General features: G+C 42.1%; 1 protein-coding gene across 1 annotated transcript in view; it reads right to left on the reverse strand.

Moving 5' to 3' along the window:
* sts (steroid sulfatase (microsomal), isozyme S) overlaps positions 1–25081 on the reverse strand; it is a 51332-nt gene that overhangs the window by 23412 nt on the left and 2839 nt on the right. Inside the window, 4 exon segments of the mRNA XM_051702236.1 lie at positions 9823–9945; positions 10322–10387; positions 10390–10442; positions 10846–11002. Coding sequence (XP_051558196.1) covers positions 9823–9945; positions 10322–10387; positions 10390–10442; positions 10846–11002 — 399 coding nt within the window.

A 25081-nucleotide genomic window follows, 5' to 3' on the forward strand; every position in this document is an offset into this window, starting at 1 on the left:
TCTTTATCGGATGATCTCTGAAATTTGGCCAGAATTGATCGGGGTCTGTCTCCCTCCGCGGATCTCCGAGCTGGAACTCTGTGAGCTTGCTCAATTTCCAGCTTATGGCCTGTTATGTCGAGCAGACACGGGAAGAGCCTGTCTAGGAATTTCACCATATCTCGGCCTTCTTCTTCATCAGGAATTCCAACAATTCTGACATTTTTTCACCGGTTACGATTCTTAAGGTCTTCCAACTTTTCCCAGATGTGTTCCAAGTCTGCCTTGGTTGCTAGCGGGTTAGCAGCTAATTCCCTCTCCGATGACTCCAGATAATCGATCCGTTTCTCAACCACTCTTGTAGCCATCTCCGTGAATTTCGTCTCCGTGGCAGTGATCAATCGACGTATTACAGCAATATCCTCCAAGTCAGCAACAACCTTTGTCAGCACTGCCGAGATGTTCATCAATTGACACAGAATTTCCTTCACTTCACCATCTAAGTTGACTCCCGGGCTTGCGGCCTGCTGCTCAGGGGCTTCAGCTTGAGCACGTAAGTGTGTTTTAATATCTCCAGAGCCCGAGGACAGTTAAGAATCAGGGTGAATCGAATCTCACCAGTTTATGACACAAAAAGTATTAAACCTAGCAAAGTGCGCAGAGCTCGCCGTTAACACATCTGAACCTCGCATGGCGCCACATGACTCCCATAAAAATCAGTAATTGATGGCTTGAATAATTGACAACCACAAACAAAACAAAATGCATTAAAGCTGAATGGTTCTTTTTCTGTTTAGTATTTTACAATAGGAAATGCCTTAGCCATGACTGTTATGATGATGATAAGTTAGTCACAAGATTTAGGGTTTTTAGTCAAGCATATATACAGTATTAGGTTTGTCAATGGATTTAACATTTTCATCATATTTAATTACAGTTGAAGTCATAAGTTCACATACACTTAGGCTGAAGTCATTAACCACTTCACAGATTTAATATTAGCTATTATTAACTATAGTTTTGGCAAGTTGTTTAGGACATCTAAGTAATTTTACCAACAATTGTTTACAGACAGATTGCTTCACTTTTAATTGACTATATCACAATTCCAGTGGGTCAGAAGTTTACATACACTAAGTTAACTGTGCCTTTAAGCAGCTGGAAAATTCCAGAAAATGATGTCAAACCTTTAGGCAATTAGTCAATTAGCTTCTGATAGCAGGTGTACTAAATTGGAGGTGTACCCATGGATGTATTTGAAGGCCTACCTTCAAACTCAGTGCCTCTTTGCTTGACATCATGGGAAAATCAAAAGAAATCAGCAGAGACCTCAGAACAAAATTGTGGACCTCCACAAGTCTAGTTCATCCTTGGGAGCAATTTCCAAATGCCTGAAGATCCCAAGTTCATCTGTACAAACAATAGTACGTAAGTATAAACACCATGGGACCACGCAGCCATCATACCACTCAGGAAGGAGACGCATTCTGTCTTCTAGAGATTTGTGCAAAAAGTGCAAATCAATCTCAGTACAACAGCAAAGGACCTTGTGAAGATGCTGGAGGAAACAGGTAGACAAGTATCTATATCCACACTAAAATGAGTCCTATATCGACATTCAGCAAGGAAGAAGCCACTGCTCCAAAACCGCCATAAAAAAGCCAGACTACAGTTTGTACATGGTGACAAAGATCTTCCTTTTTGGAGAAATGTCCTCGTGTTTAATGAAACAAAAATTGAACTGTTTGGCCATAATGACCATCGTTATGTTTGGAGGAAAAAGGGTGAGGCTTGCAAGCCGAAGAACACCATCCAAATCTTGAAGCATGGGGGTGACAGCATCATGTTGTGGGAGTGCTTTGCTGCAGGAGGGACTGGTGCACTTCACAAAATAGATGGCATCATGAGGAAGGAAAATTATGTGGATAAATTGAAGCAACATCTCCAGACATCAGCCAGGAAGTTGAAGCCTGGCCGCATATGGGTCTTCCAAATGTACAATGACCCCAAGCATACCTCCAAAGTTGAGGCAAAATGGCTTAAGGACAGCAAAGTCGACATATCGGAGTGCCATCACAAAGCCCTGACCTCAATCCGATAGAAAATTTAGAACATAAACACGCTCAAAATGGCGGCACGCGTCAGTGCAGTGGCTTCTCGAGCGAGTGAGTGTAGGAATAAGTGTATGTGACAGTAATGTTACAAGTTATAACTCATCTGAATTACAAAAAATTAAGTATGGGACAGAAGCGAAATTATGAAGCTAGGCAGGATGAGACCAGCGGCTCAGAGGCAAGAGGTAGCGGTGTACACCGAAGCAGAAGAGGGCCAAGCGAGCTGGCCTACTAACCAAGCTAAAGGCTAACCACAACAGACCAGCGATTCTGTCACTCTTTCTAGCAAATGTTCGTGCACTGGACAACAAAATGGACTTATTATGGCTGCGTATGAGTGTACACCAGGAGATGAGAAACTGAAATGTGGCTGAATAGTAACATGCCGGACTCAGCTTTTCAGATTAGTGACATGCTATTCTTCCGAGCCGACCGGAATTATCTGTCGGGGAAAACTCAGGGAGGAGGACTTTGTGTATTTATCAACAAAGGTTGGTGTACAAACTGTTCCATCATTAGCAGCCACTGCTCTGAAATACTTGAATATTTGATTGTTAAATGTCGGCCACACTAACACGGGAGTTCACCGCGGTGTATATTGTAGCTGTTTACATCCCTCCGAGCGCTAAAGCTAGCGAGGCGCTCGATGAGCTACATGTCAGCATCTGCTCTCTCCAAAATAAACACCCCGAGGCATTTTTCGTGATTGCGGGAGACTTTAATCACGTCAACTTGATGGACATTACACACAGGTTTTACCAGCATGTTACCATTGCGACACGTGGAGACAACACTCTTGACCATGTTTACAAAAACAGACGCGGAGCATACAGAGCAGTCCCCCGCCCCCACCTCGGACTCTCTGATCATATTTCCATCTTGCTTGTCCCTTCCTACAGCCCTGTGCTGAAAACAATGAAACCAACACAAAAGACAATCACTGTGTGGCCTAATGACGCTAGCTCTGTGCTTCAGGAATACTTTGCTTGCACCGACTGGCAGGATTTCAGGGAAGCAGCAACATACGCTGGAGAGGTGGATCTGGAGGAATATGCATCAACTGTCACCAGCTACATTAGTAAGTGTGTGGCTGATGCTACCTCCACCAGAACAATTACTATCCACCCTAATCAGAAACCCTGGCTGAATGCTGAGGTCAGATCTCTTCTGAGAGCCCGGGACTCTGCGTTCAGGTCTGGCAATGTAGTTGCGCTAAAAGCAGCAAGAAGGAAATTGACTGCAGGCATAAAAAGAGCCAAAGCTGCATACGCTCTAAAAATACAGGGTCACTTCTCCACCAATGACCCCCGGAGCATGTGGGTGGGCATCAAGACCATCATAGACTACAACAGAAGAGACACTGAATGCCCCAGGGACCCGTCTCTTCCAGATGCTCTCAACACCTTTTATGCTCGATTTGAAGCCATCAACACTTCACCAAGCACCAGACTCACCCTAACACCAGGTGAGCAGTCACCTAGCATAACCACAGAGGATGTCAGGAGGTCCCTCCTAAAAATCAAGCCTGGCAAGGCTGCAGGTCCGGATAACATCTCAGGCCGGGTCCTGAAAGACTGTGCACACCAGCTTGTAGAGGTACTGACTGACATCTTCAATATCTCACTCTCCCAAGCAAAGGTACCATCATGCTTCAAATCTGCCATCATCATCCTTGTTCCAAAGACCACAACAGTGTCAGATCTGAATGACTATCACCCTATAGCACTAACTCCGATAGTCATGAAGTGCTTTGAGAGGCTGATCATGGACTATATAAAAAGTAAAATTTACGCTAGCATCGACCTCAATCAGTATGCATATAGGAAGAATAGATCAACTGCAGATGCCATATCATATGTTGTACATCTGGCCTTCACCCACTTGGAGAGCAGGGACTCTTATGTTAGACTGCTCTTCCTAGACTTTAGTTCCGCTTTTAATACAATCATACCTCAAACATTGATACACAAGCTACAGACATTTGGGCTGAGTGCATCATTACGTTAAAAAAAATAAATAAATAAAAAAAATATTTGCACTTTAATCTGTTTTGAATACTATTATGATGCTAGTGAAACTTTGTAATATGGCACTTTTACGTACCACTGTCTCCTTAAGATGATTCGCTTATGTTTTCCTCTTTTGTAAGTCGCTTTGGATAAAAGCGTCTGCCAAATGAATAAATGTAAATGTAACTGGGCACTGGACTTTTTAACAAATAGGAGACACACTGTCAGAATCCACAACATCACTTCCTCTCCCATCATCCTCAACACTGGCTCTCCTCAGGGATGTGTCCTGAGCCCCCTGCTGTATTCTCTGCTGACCTACGACTGCTCAGCTACATTCCTGAGGACCCACATTGTTAAGTTTGCGGATGTTACAGCAGTGATTGGACTAATTTCCTGCAAAGATGATACAGAGCACAGGCTAGAGGTGGAACAACTAGAGGCTTGGTGCAGAGCCAACAACCTCTGCATCAATGTGAAGAAAACAAAGGAAATGATTGTGGATTTCAGGAAAGTCACTAGGAGCCTTCCTGCCCCTCTTTACATCGGAGGAACTGCTGTCGAGGTCATCCCCAGCTTCAAATACCTGGGGATACACATTAATAACGACCTCACTTGGCACACTAACTCTGTTAGCATTAAGAAGGCCCATCAACGACTGTATTGCCTGAGGAGGCTCAAGCGGGCTGGCCTAGGCACCACAGTCCTCACATCCTTCTACAGGTGCGTAGTGGAGAGCATCCTTACATCATGTGTCACAGTGTGGTATGGAAACTGCTCTGCTGCAGACAGGAAGGCTCTGCAGCACGTAGTTAAGTCTGCACAGAGGATCACTGGATGCAGTTTTCCAACTATTGAGAACATTTACACCAGCACATGTAGGAACAGGGCTGACCGTATCATGAAAGACTCTTTCCACCCTGCTCATGGACTGTTTACCCTCCTTCCCTCAGGTAGAAGGCTGCGCAGCTTTAGGGCAAGAACAACCAGGCTCTGAAACAATTTCTTTCCAGAAACCATCAGAAATTGGCATTAGAAGTCAATTTATTGTTTGTTTTATTTTCATATCATTAAACACAAGCCTATCACTGGCCTAAAGTCCACAGCAATCCATTTTGTAATCGAGTTTGTCAGTCTGTCTAAAGAAAAACTTAGGTTCACACAGGATGCTTCTTTTATACTGTCTGTGAATTTTTATTTGTTGGTCTATAGACACATGCAGAATTGCATCTTTGGCTGTTGCGACGCTGTGGCAAATATTAAAAATAGTTAAACTTAGAAAAAACGTGTTTTGAAACCCTTGCATTCTGTTCCATTCAGTTGAACTTCATCCAGCTGTTTTTGAACACAAGAGTGCTTCAAGGTCAATCTTGCAGCAATTTCTGCTTGTCACTTGAGCTTTGAGAGTGGGTCAGAACCTGTTAATATTCCAAATGGGATTAGAGGAAATGTCCTGGTTACTTTCGTAACCTCTGTTCCCTGATGGAGGGAACGAGACGTTGTGTTGATGTAGTGACACTAGGGGTCACTCTTGGGAGCCCCAAACACGAATTGGCGAGTGGAATTTGCATGCCACTCCCTGGGACATAAGGGTTTAAAAGGAGCTGGTATGCAACCACTCATTCAGGTTTTGTGCTGAGAAACCGAGACCAGGTCCTGGCCATTTCAGCGGGTAGTTCAGCGTTGTGGCAAGAGGGACACAACGTCTCTTTCCCTCCATCAGGGAACGGAGGTTACGAAAGTAACCAGGATGTTCCCTATCTGTCACTCAATCGACATTGTGTCGATGTAGTGACACTAGGGGTCCCTATACAAAACGCCACAACTATCTGAACTGTGTTAAGTGAACTGGTGGTGTGTGACGGGCAGACCGCTGTGTGCCTCGTAGCCAGCACACCAGGCCGTCACGTAACCTCCCCCAACGCTCTTATGAGCGTCGAATGGTCCATCAGGAAAAAGTCAACTGCCCAACTATAGGGACAGGCTAGCCCGGCCGAGGCCTCTTTCCCTCTCTTTTCTCCCCAAAAAGAGTTGAATTTGTTAACTGACTGGGAGCCATAAGTGTCTGCGTGAGGGGGTGTCCCTCCCAAGGGGAAGACACTGCAGAGACCACACCCCACCCAAAAAGAAGGGGGGGTATTTTGAGTGGAATACGTCACATTGTCTTACTGAGTCTTGTCGGAAGTATGTCATGTGGAGAGGTCCCATGGTAGGTCCTACCCGAAGGGGGAGGAGTTTCTACAGAGCATGGCGATCAGGGGTTGTTGGCCTCTGCCCAAGGAAGACACAGTTTGCCGACAGGGAAACGATTTTGCAGAAGATATATCACATGGGGTCACCTTGGGGGAACCAGCACATGTGGAGCACCTACCTAAGTACAGGGGCTCATTAGCGCTTGTACTGGGCTGGTCAGCGAGTTTCTCCACAAACTCAACTGCCAGAGGGCTAAGGAGGAAAGTCATCCAGGGATCACAGTCTGTGAACACGACTGGGAGTCAAGAGCATACATCTTCACCTCAAGGGAGGGGAAAGGCGCTATGCGCAAGTGGTACACCCGGCCAGCTGTCCGAGAACTTACCTGCTCGTGCCTGCCAATACACGGGACGAGACCGGCTCAACCTGGAGATGGTAGAATCTCGCAAAGGTGTTGGGTGTTGCCCAGCAGATGTCTGCCAAAGAGGCATCACTGGCCAGGGCCCAGGAGGCTGCCACACTCCTGGTAGAGTGGGCTCGTAACCCCGCAGGGGGTGGTACATCCTGAGCCTGATATGCCATAGCGATGGCATCAATGACCCAGGGGGCAATCCTCTGTTTGGAGACAGCGCTTCCTTTCCAATGTCCACCAAAGCAGACAAAGAGCTGCCCGGAGCTTCTAAGGCTCTGCGTGCAATCCAAATAGATGCGTAAAGCTTACACCGGACACAGCAACACCAAGGCTGGGTCTGCCTCCTCCTGGGGCAGCGCTTGCAGGTTCACCACCTGATCCCTAAAAGGGGTCATGGGAACCTTGGGCACATAGCCCGGCCGGGTCTCAGGATCAAGTGAGAGTAACCCGGACCAAACTCAAGGCACGATTCGCTGACAGAGAACGCCTGCAGGTCCCCTACCCTTTTGATGGAAGTGAGCACAGTCAGCAGGGCAGTCTTCAAAGAGAGTGCCTTAATCTCAGCTGACTCCAAGGGCTCAAAGGGAGCTCCCTATAGACCCCGAAGTACTACAGAGAGGTCCCATGAGGGGATAAGGCGTGGTCAGGAAGGATTCAACCTCCTAGCACGTCTCAGGAACCTGATGATCAAATCGTGCTTCCCCAAGTACTTATGATCTACTGCATTGTGATGAGCCGAAATAGCGGCTACATACACTTTCATGGTGGAGGGGGACAGCCACCCCTCCAGCAGGAAGGAAAGCACCGATCCGACTGCGCATCTCTGGGGGTCTTCGCGTCGGGAAGAACACCACTTAGCGAACAGACACCACTTCAAGGCATACAGGCGCCTCGTAGGGAGCCCTAGTCTGAGTGATCGTGTCTACCACCACAGGTGGTAGGCCACGTAGATCTTCCGCGTCCCGTCCAGGAGCCAGACATTCCAGAAATCTGGTCATGGGTGCCAGATGGTGCCCTGTCCCTGAGAAAGAAGGTCCTTCCTCTGGGGAATTCGTCAGGTGGGGGGCTGTCGCGAGGAGCGTGAGATCCGAGAACCACACCTGGGTGGGCCAGTAGGTTGCTACTAGGACAACCTGCTCCTCGTCCTCCCTGACCTTGCACAGGGTCTGTGCAAGTAGGCTCACTGAGGGAAATGCATATTTGCGTAGTCCAGGGGGCCAGCTGTGTGCCAGCACCTCTATACCGAGGGGTGCCTCGGTCAGGGCGTACCAAAGCGGGCAGTGGGAGGATTCTCGGGAAGCAAACAGGTCTATCTGTGCTCAACCAAACCTGTGCTGGACCACCTAAGGGTGGAGTCTCCACTCTCCCTTGAGGGTAACCTGATGTGACAGCGTATCCGCTGCAATGTTGAGGTCGCCCGGGATGTGAGTGGCTCGTAGTGACTTGAGGCGCTGCTGACTCCAGAGGAGGAGACGGCGGGCGAGTTATGACATGCAACGGGAGCGTAGACCACATTGACGGTTTATGTACGCTACCATCGCTGTGTTGTCCATCCAGACCAACACGTGCTTGCCCTGGATCAACGTCCAGAACCTCTGCAGGGTGAGCAGTACTGCCAACAACTCTAGGCAGTTGATGTGCCAACGCAGCCACGGGCCAGTCCAGGAGCCGGTGGCTGTGTGCCCGTTGCATCCAGCGCCCCAGCCCATCTTGGAGGCATCTGTTGTAACCACGATGCACCTGGAGACCTGCTCTAGGGGAACCCCTGCCCATAGAAATGCATGGTCGGTCCAAGGGTTGAAGAGGCAGCGACAGATCGGCGTGATGGTCACGCGATGTGTCCCGTGGTGCCATGCCCATCTCGGGACTCAAGTCTAAAGCCAGTGCAGAAGCGGTCTCATATGCATCAACCCGTGCGGTGTTGCAACACGAACGATGTCTCCGCGTGGGCAGTGCCCAGACACGTAAGACAGCGATCAGGCTGTCAGAAGCGGAGAGATAACGACTGCAACCAGGAATAACACACAAACGGAAAGGCATCTTTAAAAAGACGTTCCGTGTGTGTGCCACTCTTTTTGTGAATGAAAATATACTCTTTTAGAAGATACTCTCTTATTTTCACTCTGCCTAAGTGCCCAGGGGCGTTCTCTGCACTCCACGGGTGCAGAGGGGGAGAAGCCGCTGAAATGCGCCATAATCTAGCAGTTTTGAGGTGCGTCTTTGGAGGGAACTGAATTCAGTGCATTGAATACAACCGCTCGGCTCCGAAGAGAAAATCTGAATGAGTGGTTGCATACCAGCTCCTTTTATACCCGTATGTCCGGGGGAGTGACATGCAAATTCCACTCGCCAATTCTCATTGGCCTTTTTTCAAAAAAGCAGAGGTGTTTGGAGCTCCCAAGAGTGACCCTTAGTGTCACTACATCGACACAACGTCGAGTGAGTGACAGATAGGGAACATTCAGGTGGTTGGTCTCAGCTTAAGACATCAAGCCCATGGAATGCCAACAGACCATTTAAGACCTGCCTAATGCATATTGCACACATAATTAACAAGACATGGCAGAAAGTCTTTTTGATTGGCTGACTACAATAAGCAACTTTTGAGAATAAGGGATGCAGAGGTTTATCAAGTTCAACAAGTCCAAATAGTTTTGATAAGAAGCTACCAGGCTGCTAGAATAAGTATTAATAAGGAAGAACTAGTCCCAAATTTCTGATGATGGTAGCAAATCTTTGAAAAATATTAAAGAGTACCATATAAAGCAGATTATTGAGGTGATTATTTGAATTAAATATGAATAATTCAAATTATAATAAAATGTTGACCATAATTTTGTATGATGTAATACATTTTAATTTGTGTTAACAATTGTTTAGCCCACTAGCACCAGTGCTGAATGCCGACAGATGTGGTGTCATTGGAGTTTCAGTGATCGGGCACTCTGTTATCAGAAATCTGGGGTCACACAAGTAGCCTAACAGTTTGTCGATTGCATCTATAATTGTGTAGAAAATCACTTGCAGTAAGATTTTAAAGAAATGACTCCCTTAGGAATGCATACTAAATTTGTTCATAAATTCACTCTCTTGATGTTAGAAGTGCTCAGCTTACCAATTATAGAAGTGGCATAGCCTTGCTCTTTGGCGGCCCTGGTAAAGGTGATTTCCTCACGTGGAAGACCTCCTGACGATGCAGTAATGAGATTCACTCCCAAACGGCCATGTCCAGCCATACCTACACCCTCAACAGTAAATACAAATACAAGAATCATTGTGCATACACTTAAAACATAAACCAAAGTTAATACAAATACAAACTGAAAAGACAGGTACAGGTCTTCATGGATTGTGTTCAATCATTGAACATTTGCTGAATAATGTGAAAAATAGGAGTATACTGAAGTGTATAAATATGATAAAACTTCTTCACCCAAATGTGGCCTATAGAATTATTACATGTCCTGTTATTAACTTTGATATACAAATGAGTGTTTTCAAACAAAAGTCTCAGCATTGCTTTAAACAAAGCACATTTGACTAATTTCAGCAGAACTTTGAACACAGTCACTTTTACTCACATTCACTCCATGTGCTGGAGCTCCCAGCCTGACCTGATCAGATGGGGTATCTGCCTGTGAGGAAGGCCGCCCTGCTGGGAGTGCAGAGCGGAGCAGCATTATGTGTTGGGTCAGTTTCACTCCTTCTGAGGTCAGCATGTCAATGTTAGGCATCCTGCAGGCAAAGACAACCACAATAAAATAGAGTTTCATAATGAGAGATGCCTCAAAGAGAGAGATCTTATTCATCTGGGTTGATTTTTCAACTTTGAAACATACAGTGTGTAAAACCATCTAAAGGGTCATCTGAGAACTGTACACTCTCACCTACAAATCTCATGCATGTAAATCTACTGATCTTAAATTATACACAGCCACATTTATTATAATTATATTCTATACCGATTTGACACTTTACATTTATATATTTATTGTATATGGAAAAATAAATACAAGCAGACTACGTGAGAGATTACTCTACAAAATTAGCAATATTCACATAACATAGGCCCAACAATTCAGTGAATTTCCTTTAACAATTTAGAATAAGAGAAATAAACCGAATTATATGATTGAACCCGAGGGTTGTGTTTCCGTAGCATACAAGGTCCCCAATTCCTAAATCGTCCACCATCACAAAGACAAAATTAGGCTTTATGCCATTCACTGCATCAGGTGTACAGAGAAGCAGGACAAAAGTATACAGCATCCATGTAAGGGATTTTATTTTACATCCTGCAAGAGAAGATATACAAGAGGAAGTTGTGTCCTTTAACTTGTTTTGTCCTTAGAACTGTATAAAGAAAGATATGGGGTTTTGAGTACATAGCCAAAAATCTCTAGTTGTTGTATGATTACTCTCAGTGTGATCATTGGAAGCTCTGAAAAACAGATGAGTGCAATTCAGTATTATAATATGGTGGCGAATTTGCTCTTAACTCACAGTGAGAGTAGGTTAAACCATAGGCTATTTCACTTTACTCTAAAATAAGTGCATATGCACTATATCCACAGTAGCCTATGTCAAATTTAATGCATTCTTAACTTTTGACATGGTGAACAATTTAATGAGTTCACAATACAGAATAAATGTATTTTCTTGAAAAAATAAAATAAAAAAATAAAAAATAAAAAAACGGTGGTCTGCAGTGCCCTACATGCTGGACCCTGGACAGAACAGAAATCGTCCGACCGCTAACAGAAACGCAATATGTCTCAGCGGACGCTGTCTTGCGCATAATAGCGATAACTTCGCTATTAATCATAATTTGTTCTACTAAACAACATTTGCAATAAATTTAACCGGCTTATGTACGTTTACGACATAAGGTCTGTGGCTGTGTCTCGTTTGGAAGGCTCCTCCGGAGGTCGCATTTGCCGGCCGCATACGTCATCGAGGCTGTCTCGTTTCATAAAAGCGAGTAGGACACTTCGAATGTGACCTTCGAATGCGACCTTCTTTCACTGGAATTCGGAGGACGCATGAGGTGTATCCTTCGTGGGCACTCACAACCCAAAATTCTTTGCTTCTAAAAAAACGCCAATTTGCCCGTAAATATGATGTTCAAACGCAAGTAATGTTAATTCCCAAGTTGAAGTACCTCAGTAGATGGGTGCAGAGTATATATTATGTATTATTATATTAATATGTAATTCAAATAAAGTATTAGACTAAAACTACACCTGTAAAATCTATTTTATTTCTCTTTACATCATAACTCTCCTAAATTTTACCTCATACATTCCCTTCCAGATGGACATTGTTCCCTTCTAACTCAAAGCGCTTGCGCTTGTTAAAGAGTGGTGTGCTGTCATAGCAACCATGTTACGTTCCGTTTCCATTCGTCCTACGAAGGCCGTCTCGTTTAAATGAGACTTGTTTAAAGAAGGTCACTCAGTATACTGTAGCCTTCAAAGAACGCGACCTCCGGAGGACGCATCCTGCTGTGTCTCGTTTGGAAGGCTGCGTCCTCCAGAGGTCGCGTTTGTCGGACGCATATGTCATCGAGGCTGTCTCGTTTCAGAAAAGCGAGTAGGACACTTCGAATGCAGCCTTCGAATGCGATCTTCTTTCTCTGAAATTCGGAGGATGTATGAGGTGTATCCTTCGTGGGCACTCACAACCCAAAATTCTTTGCTTCAACGGAAATGTCTAAAAATAAATAACGCCAATTTGCCCGTAAATATGATGTTCAAACGCAAGTAATGTTAATTCCCAAGTTGAAGTATCTCAGTAGATGGGTGCAGAGTATATAATATGTATAATTATATTAATATGTAATTAAAATAAAGTATTAGACTAAAACTACACCTGTAAAATCTATTTTATTTTAACATCATTATAACTCCTAAATTTTACCTCATACAGTCCCTTCCAGGGGGACTTTGTTCCCTTCTCACTCAAAGCGCTCGCGCTTGTTAGAGTGGCGTGCTGTCATAGTAACCATGTTACCTTCCGTTTCCGTTTGTCCTACGAAGGCCGTCTCGTGCATCTCGTGCGTCTCTTGTTTAAATGAGGACGCTCGGTATTATGCAGCCTTCAAAGGACACGTCCTACCTAGCACGCAGCCTTCGAAACGAGACACAGCCAAGGAAATGCAGCGCAGGAGCTTCACGCATGTTAGTTTGACTGGTCAACGGTTGCAACAGCGTTGAACTTTACACTTAAATGGCCAGTTCGATTATAAAATCAAGTTGTTTATTTCTAGGGTCTATTTGGAATTACCGAAGCAAAACGAGTGTATGATCTTTTTATTGACATTGTGTGGAAATAGAGGGCGGAAACAGATACAGTTTTAAATTTACACCAATGTAGAGCAAACCACTTTTCTGTCAAAGTTAATGTCATTAGTTCTAAGGATCCAAGCATTAGCCTTATGTAGTTTATGAATGTCATTTATTAGGCCTATAGAAGACTCATTGATTATTTTTTAACAACGGACAAAAACAGTTTAAACTTTTTTTTTTTTTTTCGAATTTGTGGCTTGATGTTGTTACACAGCCTCAAATTTGAGGCAACACCTCTAAAGACAGAACTGTGACATATAGTAAAAAAAAAAAAAAACTAAATGTGACATTTGCTGTAATAACCGCAGGTTTTTCATCACTTAAAAATGCAAATAAATGTTTTATCATTAGCCTATTGCATGGCTATTATTCGCAAATCGATCAAAAAATCACCTCAGTGCTCAATTCGCTCACTTACACACATACGGTGAATGAAGCGCCAGTTTCGGTGCTGTCCCTCCATTTATTATCTGAATAGCAGCAATAATTCTTCATAAGCCTATTGTTCCTATTCTCCTGACGTGTTGAGAGACTTTCCATCGCAGACTGTTGTGTCTACATAGCTATTATCCTCCGAGATTATGATAATAGGTTTTTAGTCAAACAGCGCCACCTCTTGCTTATTTTTAATATACAAGAAAGTCACTATTCTTCCCTTTGTAGCCTGTATGAGTCTATCCTGTTTCATATGACAGGCAGGACAAGGTGCTATGAAGATCTTGTCAAAACACTGTTTGAAAGCCATGTATTCCCACCTGCATTTTCATAATATTTAAATTTTAACTTTTAAAGCTCACACATCAGAAAGTCACTGAAACTGCACTGAAATTAGCTCTTTTGAAGTTTCTTTTGAAGAGTGTGGCAGTGTGTTTTGAGTTTAACTCTCTCTTTTATATCTGCCCTCATCAGACTGAGTAAGATGCATTGTCAACCAACAGATCTATTTCATCCAGACAACTGTGGTTTCACAATCTTTAATTTCTGTTCTCTGTCTCTCCGTCTGGCTCTCCCTATCAGACTCTTCCTATCTTCATTTCACTCCAGAGTACCCCTTTCCGTCACCTATTTTTTTATTTTTATTTCTGTTGTAATCTTTTGCTTCCAACCCTCTTTCTTCTTCATCTCTGTCTATATTACTCACCCATTCAAGTCTTCTTTAATCCTGCCAAGTATTTATTCAGCGGTATATCCACTCTTATTAACTGTAGGTTTATAAGCCACAGAGTCATCTGGGGGTCATTTCCTAATATTCATCCTTGAGTGCTCCAAGTGCACTATGAGCTGCTGTCCACCAGTTGGTGCTTAGTAGCCTAGTCTTCACATTGAACTACAGGTATGTTTGTGTGCATCTTTGAGCTAGTGCAAGAAATAAATATTTTATGGCATTTTTACTTCACCAGATATTTAGAGAGACTGAATCACTGTTCATTATTTGTTAAGTATCTCTAGTGGAACAAACTTTAAGATAAACCAACCAATGTAAGGCCAAATTATAGCTTAAGTTCTTGGGTATAAAAAAAAAAACAAAAAGAAAGAAAAGAGGGGGGGGAAGGAAAAATTCAGTGTCTTTTAACTTTGTTAACTGACTAAAGTTATGTTGTGCATATGTTCAGGTTGTGGGTTTGGTTGGATTGTATTATACTATAGTTTATGCAACACAAAAAATATGAAAATGCTGTGTGGTGTGGGCAGGTTTAAGTGGTTTACGAGGACTTTTTTTGGGGGGGTTACAAACTGGTAATTACAAGGGTATTATGCTATAAATGTGGTTTATAAGGAAATTTCTAGTGTCCCCATAATTCAAATCGCTTAAAAAAATAAAATAAAATAAAAAAAATATTTATTTTTTTTTGAAAATGTAAAAATGCAGAAAGTTTCTTGTGAGGGTTAGGTTTAGGGGTAGGGGATAGAATCTATAGTTCGTACAGTATAAAAATCATTATGTCTATGGAGAGTCCTCATAATGATAGCTGCACCAACATTTATTCATCTTGGTGTTTTTTCCACAACTAAACAGGTTATCTAACCAACAACCCCTATATCAAAACAAACCTGGTCTCCCCTCACACACATTGTGTTGTCAAATTCAGTACTTCAGTTGGATCAAATAATTAAAATTATCACAAATAACACGAACAAATTTTTTTTTTACATTTTTTTCTGGGTAGTAAGTGTTATTTCCTAATTGCTAATGTCTCAAAAGTATAGAAAATGGCTATTATTCTCCACAAACTTTGCTTTTGTGACCAGGACAGTGATATTTTGAAATGTACCTATTTCCAATGAGAAAACAGCGAATTTGTGTCTTTTTGTTCACATAAAGTCAGAAAAAAACAACATATGAATCCAAATTAACATTCAAATATTCAATATTCAAAGCCGTGCTGGTCCATAATGGTAACAAGTACCTATCTCTTCCCCTGGCTCACTCGGTGCACCTCAAAGAGGATTACAAAAGCATCAAGACCTTGCTGGACACCTTGAAGTATGAGGAGTACGGCTGGGAGGTCATAGGAGACTTCCTGATGGGTCTCCAAGGTGGTTTTACCAAGTTTCCCTGCTATCTTTGCCTTTGGGACAGCAGGGACACCAAGGCGCACTACCACAGGCGGGACTGGCCACAGCGGACCGAGTTCTCTGTGGGGAGGAACAATGTCAAGTGGGAGCCACTGGTGGACCTCGAGAAGGTGCTGATGCCACCTCTGCACATCAAATTGGGAAAAGGTCAAAGATACCACAGATAAAGGAGGATTTTGGATTTATATGTTTTTTTTTTTTCTTTTTGTTGTTTTTTTTTACTTTGTGAACGAAAAGACACAAATTCGCCAGTTTTCTCATTGGAAATAGGTACATTTCAAAATATCACTGTCCTGGTCACAAAAGCAAAGTTTGTCAGGAATAATAGCCATTTTTTTTTTTTTTTTTTTTTTATACTTTTGAGGCATAAGCAATTAGGAAATAACATTTACTACCCATGAACAAAAATTGTTACATAGTGTAATCCCATAACAATAGGCTACAGGCCTATAACAGAATATTAATACAAATATACAGTATGCAACAAAAATATACAATGTTAGAAAACAGAACCCTTATTCTTTGAAAGAAAGATAGATAGATAGATAGATAGATAGATAGATAGATAGATAGATGATAGATAGATAAAGAAAAACCTAGAATAATTGCGGCAATGTTAGATAACAGAAACCTTATGTTTGGACTCTGCTCTGAATCTATAAAATGAAAATAACAGGAGGAAAAATTATTTTAAAAAAATAATAATAATAATAAAAAAATTAATTCAGCCCATTGCACAACCTTGCTTAAAGCCTATGCAGATCTGCCATCGTGTTCGCATAGTGTACCCATAACCGAGCCAGATTCTATCGTGACACGATTCTCTAAATAATTGTGTAGGCTAGTTATAAAATGCCAATTTCCCAGCTCGCTGCCACACGTTACTGCACACGCAGTTATGTTGCAGCTAAGGCATTGTCTTACAACAGCACTCTCGCAATTAAATTCTCTTCTCGTATAGGCCTCAGCACGCGACACTCGTTTAATGCTTGAGAAAGATACTGCGTCAATTACGCTCCCATGTGTGGAGCAATCTAAAAGCGAATAAACAAGGTAATAAAACATAAATGGAAAAATTCAAGCCGCAGACATTGAAAGCTAAAGACTGGTGATGGATCCTTTCGTACAAGGAAAGTGCGGGGTGTTATTGACAGAACGTGTCACGGATGAAGACGGGTTTGGTAATAAACGCAGCACACAGTAGTATATGTTAATAACTAACAACTACCGATTATATGGTATTTAATTATGGTCCATGGCATATTCTTTAGACAAATCTTTAAAAAAATAAAATTTTATATATATATATATATATATATATATATATATATATATATATATATATATATATAATATTTAAATCTAAAACATGCTTATTTGCTTCTTAATGTTCTACAAAAGGCATGTCTATCAAAATAATCTCGCATTACATAAATACTTAAATCTTCTATGCAAATATTTTTATTTAGTTCTTTTAGAGTGCATTTCTATAGACATTGTGTGTGTTGTTATGTCATTTAACTTATTCGAAAACTGCATTCTTTGTTTTACATTCTAAATTGTTTTGTTCATACTGGTAAAATACTGCCATGAAAGAGTCGTGTAACTCGTTGGCCAGTTGATGGCAGTATGAGCATTCTGACATGGACTAAAAGGTCACTAACGTTGCATTGTTTTCTCTTATAGTACCAATTATTGGCATTTTAGACAGCAGGCCTAACATAAAACCTGTATGAAATGCTATCTCACCTCAAAGTGAAATGACTATGGATGGCTACGGAGTTGGGCATAAGATTAACTTTAACTGAAAAACTTAAATCAATGTGGAAAGAATGTGCATTGATGCAGTGTGCCATAATGATATTATTTAAAATAAACTTTAGGCTATCATGTTGCATTAAGCTTCAGAAAAAGTTGGGGGGACAAAACTTTTCAAATTTGGTTATATTTACCATGGATGGATTTGCACACTGATGTCATTGTCAAATTATTGTGATCTTTCCCTTAGATTGTTAGTGTCTATCTGTGCAGCACAGCATAAATACTATGGCATATCACTGTAATACAAACCCACCCTATTCTGTCTCAAAAAGACCATTAATGGTGATAATCATTGTCAGTTTCTCTGCCTTTTCCAATCCGGGTCATGCCACCATCACTCAACACGTGAGGGTTTAAGGGCCTCACAATCAGCAAAAGCCATAGGCAGCAGGTAAAATGTAGACCCCTTTGGCTAATGTTGGCGCGTTCCAGCAGAGCCAGCCCACCCAGGTGGAAGAAACCATTGTATATCATGTTGGGGTCCTGAACCTACCTTTCATGCTTGGTGGTCAATCTTATCAGAGAGGGGCTTTGAAAGACAGCACACCTGCACCTTAGGCCTCCAAATGATAGCAGGAAAAAAAAAAACACGTTTAAAACAGAATTATGTGTAACGAGATAGGAGAGAATGGAGGATCTAAATGCAGCATCTTTAATAGAAACAAAAGATAATAAGTAGCTGAGAATAAAAACGAAAACAAAACACAGGGAACCCGGTACAGAACATGACAATACATGTAAAGACTGACAAAGGAAACAGGGAAAACAAGGGCTTAAATACACAGGGGCAAACAAGGGAACGAGGAACACCTGTAGAAACAATCATGGGAATACCAATCATAAAATGAAACTACAAAGGACTACAAACTAACAGGAAACAGGAACGTGGGAAATAAACAAGAATTTCAACATAAGTCAATACAGAAAACAGGGAATATGTGACAGAGCCCCCCTTTTAAGGAGCGGATTAAAGACGCTCCAGAAAAACAAAACAAACAAAAACAAACTGTCCATGGGGTGTGGGGGAAAATAGGTAGTTCAAGGGGGCACAAGGGGCAAGGGGAGCAGAGGAACAAGCCAAAGTCGGGGAGGCTTGAAACCAAGGCAGAGCCAGAGGGATCGAGAGCCAGGGCGACGCTGCAGGCTCGGAGGACCAAGTAGACCAGAGCAGATCAGGCGGACGGCCAGGAGACCAGAGCAGATCAGGCGGATGGCCAGGAGACCAAGGAGATGACCTCAAGGTGGGGACTGGGTCAGGAGTCCTGGGAGGCAGCTGCAGGACCAAGACAGGGTCAGGAGGCCTGGGAGGTGGCCGCAGGGCAGGGACTGGGTCAGGCGGCGGGGCCGCTGTAGGAGGAGTCTCTGGGGGAGCGGGCGGAGCCACTGGAGGGATAGTCTCTGGGGCGGAGCCGTTGAAGACTCGGGGGGCGGAGCCAGGAGAGGCTCAAGACAAAGAGTCCTGGATGAATGAGAAATGACCTCCATGGTCACAAACATGGGAAGAGACTCGGGAACGACCTCCGTGGTCGTGGGCATGGGAGGAGACTCGGGAACGACCTCCGTGGTCGTGGGCATGGGAGGAGACTCGGGAACGACCTCCGTGGTCGTGGGCATGGGACGAGACTCGGGAACGACCTCCGTGGTCGTGGGCATGGGACGAGACTCGGGAACGACCTCCGTGGTCGTGGGCATGGGACGAGACTCGGGAACGACCTCCGTGGTCGTGGGCATGGGACGAGACTCGGGAACGACCTCCGTGGTCGTGGGCATGGGACGAGACTCGGGAACGACCTCCGTGGTCGTGGGCATGGGACGAGACTCGGGAACGATCTCCGTGGTCGTGGGCATGGGACGAGACTCGGGAACGACCTCCGTGGTCGTGGGCATGGGAAGAGACTTGGGAACAGAAACTTTTCTTCTCTTCCTCCTCTGGATGGCCGAATTTGGCAACGCTGGCCCTGGGACGGGCGAGGCTGGCAACGGCGGCTCTGGGACGGGCGAGGCTGGCAACTCGTTGGCCGTGGCAGGCGTGGCTGTTGGCTCGTTGACCATGGCAGGCGTGGTCATGGACAATTTTTGAGGTAGGGTCTTGTGGAAGGCACAAGGTTCCCACCATAATCCACTGTATAAAGGGAACCGCAAAGTTCCAGAGCCTTCTCCACATATTCGCCGAGCATCCAGTGAGGATCAGCCGGAGGCATCAGTTCCCTCAGTGCACTATTCAGACCACCCCAGAAGAAAACCACCAGAGAGCGGTCTGGATAGTGCACTACATTTGCCAGCTCTAAAAACTCACAGGCGTGATCCTCAACTGGACGGTCCCCTTGTTGAAGGAGCAGAATTCTGATGGCCACTAGATCCATTTTTTTTAGGTCAGTCTTTCTGTAATGAGACAGGAGAGAATGGAGGATCTAAATGCAGCGTCTTTAATAGAAAGACAAGATGAACAAAGTAACTCAGAATAAAAATGAAAACAAAACACAGGGAACCCGGTACAGAACATGACAATACATGTAAAGACTGACAAAGGAAACAGGGAAAACAAGGGCTTAAATACACAGGGGCAAACAAGGGAACGAGGAACACCTGTAGAAACAATCATGGGAATACCAATCATAAAATGAAACTACAAAGGACTACAAACTAACAGGAAACAGGAACGTGGGAACTAAACAAGAATTTCAACATAAGTCAATACAGAAAACAGGGAATATGTGACATTATGAGCTTAGCGAGGCTTATATTTTAGGAAATTAAAATGCAGACGTTTAATTAATTGTGTTCATTAAGTGTTTTATTTTATTTTATTTTATTTAAGGTTTTCAGCTTATTAAATAGCTTATTTCATTCTATTTGCTCTCTCTCTCTCTCTCTCTCTCTCTCTCTCTCTCTCTCTCTCTCTTTCTCTCTCTCTCTATCTATCTATCTATCATCACTTTCTGTTTCTCTGAGACTCTGTCTGAGCAGAGCCCTGCACAGTGCTAGAGGCCCATGTCCTCACACTCCTGTGTACTGATTGAATAAAGCATGAGTAAATGCCTTAGGGGAGATAAAAGGCCTGGAGAGAGAAGGGGGCTGAGCATCTAACAGTTCTTTCATAGGAGCCCACACAATGTGTCATAGAAATGGCCTTTTAGAAATGGCCAAATGGTTTACATTATATTCCTGTAGTAACAACCCCTTATTGAGGATGTAGTTTGGCATATAAAAAAAATCTCAGTGTAATCAATAATATCATTATTCGAATGAGTTCCCTTAATCCTATAATGATAAAGCATGTGAGTAACAATCTTAGATTTTCTTTAATCACCTACAACTACTGTGCTTGAAATGTGCACTGTGTTTTTAAATCGTTGTTTTTAATTCAGTCATCTTTCAGCCAGTACTCTTTCTATTGAAAGGCAATGACACAGGTATTTTTCTCTCAGGTCTCAGGGGTCAGATCAGGTAGAAATACACTAACTGAGCACTTTATTAGGAACACTATGGTCCTAATAAAGTGCCCGACGTGTCTTTTGCTGTTGTAGCCAATCCGCCTCAAGATTCGACGTGTTGTGCATACTGAGATGCTATTCTGCTCACCACAATTGTACAGAGGGGTTATCTGAGTTACTGTAGCCTTTCTGTCAGCTCGAACCAGTCTGGCCATTCTCCGCTGACCTCTCTCATCAACAAGGTGAGATCTGCTGCTCACTGGGTGTTTTTTGTTTTTGGCACCATTCTGAGTAAACTCTAGAGAAGGTTTTGCATGAAAATTCCAGGAGATCTGCAGTTACAGAAATACTCAGACCAGCCCATCTGCCACCAACAATAATGCCACAATCAAAAATCACTGAGATCACATTTTTTCTCCATTCTGATGGTTTATGTGAACATTAACTGAAGCTCCTTTCCCGTATCTGCATGATTTTATGCATTGCACTGCTTCCACATGATTGGCTGATCAGATAATCGTATGAATAAGTGGGTGTACAGGTTATAATAAAGTTCTCAGTGAGTGTATATCCTTGTGGTAACAGTTGCAGTCACCACTTTGTTTCAGTGTGGACAGTGCTTTCCATGTTGCATAATGACTTCTCAAAGATGGAAACGGTTTCAGGACAATCCATTTTGAATGTAAACTGTTTTTATTCAGTGGGGTGGTTCTGTTTTAGAGGAAAAGTGTGTTTAAAGAGTAGATAACTTTCCCCCATCTTTCTATTTTATCTGATGTCACTTTTGGGAAATATGATTTGAGACAGCAAACTGTAAATTCACTTCTTAAGGAAAAACAGCAGTAAAACAATTTGTACCCACAAAATACTGTTTGACAACATCAAAATAAATAAATAAATGGTTTTGGATTTAATTGTTTTTGGGAGGCTCATATTGGTCCATGGTTTATTTCTATTAAAATAAATTGCACATGCTTGTACATGTTTTCTGGCTTTAAAAGGCTTTCACGGGAAACAAGATAATTTGTTGTGTATGGGGCTTTGTCATTGGTGGACACAATACTGGCCTGCATTCATTGCTGTGTCCTATTGAACACAGCGATGCACTGTTTTTATTATTGGCTATCAAGCTATCCTTAAAGTGGTTTCACACTTTTCTGTTCTTAAACAACAAATGTAATGTAAAAATGACTAATTCACTTGCTAAATTGCCCTGCATTTAGTTATTTTGGCAATTTGTTTTATTTTGTTTGTTTTTTTGCAGAAACTGTCTTCCACACTCCAGTGGTGCAAAAACCACAACAAATGGCTTTGTAGTTTCTGTAAACATCTTGGAGAGGGAGAAATATAATTATCCTTTCTGCTCGGATTGAAAAGGAAAGCAAGCATGGACCATTAATGGTGTTTGACCATTACTTCTATTGCAAACTTAAATCGACTAAAATCGATTATAATAGAAATATATGTTATAATAGTTTTAACTACCATATTTGATACATATGATGGCTATAATGGCTCATATAATTTGCAAATCGTAATCACAGAAGATGTAAACAGGTTAGACATAACTGTGACTACTGGCAAAATGCAGAGCCTCATTTTGATTCAGATTCTAAAATTGTAGATTTCAAAGTATTGTTATATTAAATAAAAACAAAGTACAAGTAAAAAATAAATAAGCAGTTATTTTTATTTTATCATTTCCCTTTTCTCCACAATTGCCTGTTAGTACAAAATATTTAATTGTTTATTGTTTGCAATTTCCTATTGGGCCTTATTGAGAAATAAGCAAAGTTGGTAGTTTACCACCTGTTACAATTGTGACCATGAATTAAGCACATACTTTCACAAACTTTTTAAAAACCTTTTTAGAAAAGGCATGCAGTTTGTTATATTGGGCTATCCAAAGAAGAAAATACACCTCACTTAGCTGGGAAAAAAATGGAGACTAAATGGGTTAATATGAATGATTAATGAACAATGTCATAAAGATTGAAGTGTATGTTTGTTGTAGCACAACCTCATTCGTTAAGACTAAGCTTCATAAAGTCTTTATGCAGTGACAGAAAACTTTGCCCAAGCAGTCATTTTCTTGGTGATGTAAAACAAACTAAGGAACTGTAACTGAATGGCAGATTCTCTCTCAGGTAAAATACTTCTGAATTATAAACCTAACAGAGAAAGATTAAAACAAACAGTCATTTTTCTTCTATTTGCTATTCTACAAAAATAAGGTGGAGACAGGAACAGCCTTTCTCTTTCTCTTACATGTCATGTCACCACTTGTCGCTTCTTGTTTATTCTGCTTGGGTTGAACTCTCTTTCTGCTGCTTTCTTTTTATCTCTTGTTGTTTTTTATTTCTATTTCTGTGAAAATTATTTCCCCACAAAATCCCTTTGAGACACTTTAATGTATAAATATGGTGCAAACTGTAAACCTTAAACCAAAAGTACTGTCATGTAGAGTTGTCGTGTAATATGGTTTACATGGGTTGTGACAATTTTTACACAGAGTTGAAATTAGAGATGTACAGGCTATGTTATATGACTCTACGCTGACTATAGATTAGGATTCTCATTCTTTTTTTCATTCTAATGATCCATGCAATTTGATTATACTGAGGAGGTAAACCAATCAGCAAGACCAATTTGTGAGTCAATGACTTGGCCTTAGTGCAGGTCAATGTAAGTGGACTGTTACTAGGCAACTTTAGGCCACAAGAGTCAAAGTTTTTAGGGCTATACTGTTAACTCTCAAATTAAATGGAACGAGTGTTCCCTATGAATAGTTCACCCAAAAATTAATCTTTTTTTTTTTTTCATACAATGAACGTGAATGGTTACTGAGGCTGTCAGTCCCTAACATTCTGCCTAACATCTCATTTTGTATTACAGAATGTTACAGTGAATGATGACAGATTTTTAATTTTTGGGTGAACTATCCATCTAAAAGATCAAATTAGGATTGGTTTAGTCTAGTTTAAAAAACTAACCCGTGTGTTGTACCTTCTTATGTGGTCTGATGCTATTAGATCATTGTGGTGTACAGCAGAATTCATGCTCACTACTCAAATCCATTGTTACTGATTAGACACAACACAAAAGAGGTGGCCTTGAGCTATGTCTGCATGTGTGAGCATGTGTGTGTTCTGTGAGTGTCAGTCCGCCACCAGCGGTAAGGACTATCGGACAGTCCAGTAATGTTATGGAAACAAAGCACGTGCCTGAAAGATCAATCAATACAGCCCTGTGTCAGCATCCAGCATTAAACAAAGCAAATCACTTAACTTGAGGAGCCGTTTCTCGAACATCCCTTTGAAATCAAGCAGTTTGCTCACTTTGGTGGCCGTATTTCCCCATCTATTCCCTCTCCACAGAGCCGTGTCACAATCTTAGCATTGTAATCAAGAGCAAATGGAGACCATTATCACAGCAGGTGGTGACAATGGCTGTATCCGAAAGGCTAAAAATTCTGTCTTTGCTGCAAGCATATGGTAAAAAGGCAACAAATACATGTCAGAATCCAATGTTTGTGTAACATCCTATACTAAGATGCCTTCATGTGGTCAGTTATTTAAGGCAGCAAAGATGTTTCCTTTTCTTTTGAGTAGATAAAGGGAGTATATGTATTTATAAATGTCCTTTTTTTTTCTTTAACTGACTCTCATATCTATTGAGAAATAAGCAGTGTAGCCAAATATGAGCTTGATTATCTCTAAAGCTCTCTTTAATTTGTTTTAGATCATTATTTTTGATGTTGTGGTGCCTTAGAGGGTGTTCTGAAACCAGTTTCCTTACGAGGTACCTTCATACACAAGATGCTTCCTGTGAAGTCATTGACTGACTGAGCAGCATGGAGGCAAGGCAGCTGCCAATCGCTATTATTCCTTTTACTATGAGAAAAATGTGGCCTATGGAAGCAGTCACGCTCTCTTGTCATGGTGGCTTATGTTTTTTTCTCATCAGCCTGGCTTTGGTTGTTCTACTGTGTTTTCATGCAGCAATGAAAGACCAAAGGTTTTTATTATTTTTCAATTTTATCCACTCATCCCGGAAACAGACGATCTATCCATTCATTCATTTATCCATTCATTCATTCGTTCATTCGTTCGTTCATTCATTCAATCATTTTCAACAGATGCTGGCTATAGTCCCTCTATTTGAGCTGAAGAGGAACAGAGGTGTAACTATAGAA

The sequence above is a fragment of the Myxocyprinus asiaticus genome, chromosome 7 (assembly GCF_019703515.2).
Source record: "Myxocyprinus asiaticus isolate MX2 ecotype Aquarium Trade chromosome 7, UBuf_Myxa_2, whole genome shotgun sequence".
Classification (NCBI taxonomy): domain Eukaryota; kingdom Metazoa; phylum Chordata; class Actinopteri; order Cypriniformes; family Catostomidae; genus Myxocyprinus; species Myxocyprinus asiaticus.